The sequence below is a fragment of the Anarrhichthys ocellatus genome, unplaced genomic scaffold (assembly GCF_004355925.1).
Source record: "Anarrhichthys ocellatus isolate YVR2014 unplaced genomic scaffold, GSC_Weel_1.0 scaffold544, whole genome shotgun sequence".
NCBI classification, from domain to species: Eukaryota; Metazoa; Chordata; class Actinopteri; order Perciformes; family Anarhichadidae; genus Anarrhichthys; species Anarrhichthys ocellatus.
Window position 1 is genome coordinate 4,190 of NW_022280518.1, and position 801 is coordinate 4,990.

The 801-nt window shown below is 64.7% G+C and overlaps 1 protein-coding gene across 1 annotated transcript in view; it reads left to right on the forward strand.

The window, feature by feature from the left end:
* The window catches only part of pwwp2a (PWWP domain containing 2A), a 3,893-nt gene extending 3,132 nt beyond the window's left edge, over positions 1-761 (forward strand). The window contains exon 3 of the mRNA XM_031880063.1: positions 13-761. Coding sequence (XP_031735923.1) covers positions 13-745 — 733 coding nt within the window. The 3' untranslated portion in view covers positions 746-761. The remainder of the gene's footprint in view (positions 1-12) is intronic.
* Positions 762-801: the final 40 nt, after the last annotated feature.

Below are 801 nucleotides of genomic sequence, written 5' to 3' on the forward strand. Positions count from 1 at the left end.
CCCGTCGCAAGCTCTGCCCCAAGACCCGTCGCAAGCTCCGCCCCCTCCCTCAACCACAGCATGTCCTCCAACACCCCCCTCCACCTCCTGCACCATCAAACTGGAGGTGCAGGATGTCCGCCCCTCCCCTGAGCAGGTAGTAGAGGCTCCTCCCCCCTGCTCCTCCAGCTCCTCCTCCTCCTTGGACTCCTCCCACTCAGAGTGCAGCTCCACAGAGACTTTTGACCTCCCCCCTCCTGGAGACCCACCCTCCTCCTCTCCCACTACCCCTCCCCCCCGAGCCGGCGGTCAGGAGGAGGAGGAAGAGGAGGAAGGTGAATTGAAGAGGCGTAGGAAGTCCTCCACCTCCTCTTCGTCCTCTTCGTCCTCCTCGTCTTCGTCCGTCTTCTCTAAGTTAGTCTCTAAATGTTCGCTCCCTGACGGTCGGACCGTTTGCGTCGGCGACATCGTCTGGGCGAAGATCTACGGTTTCCCGTGGTGGCCGGCTCGCGTCCTCGGCATCACGGTGTCTCGTCGAGGAGACACGGGTCTGTCGGTGAGGCAGGAGGCTCGTGTCTCCTGGTTCGGGTCGCCCACCACCTCCTTCCTGCCTCTCACCCACTTGTCTCCTTTTCTCGAGAGCTTCCAGTCTCGCTTCGACAGGAAGAGGAAGGGCCCGTACCGCCGCGCCATTGCCGAGGCCGCCAGCGCCGCCAAACAACTCACGCCTGAAGTCCGGGCGCTGCTCACCCAGTTTGAGACGTAGCATCAGCTGCTAATGCCCCCCCCCCCCCCCCCCCCCCCCCCCCCCCCCCCCCCCCC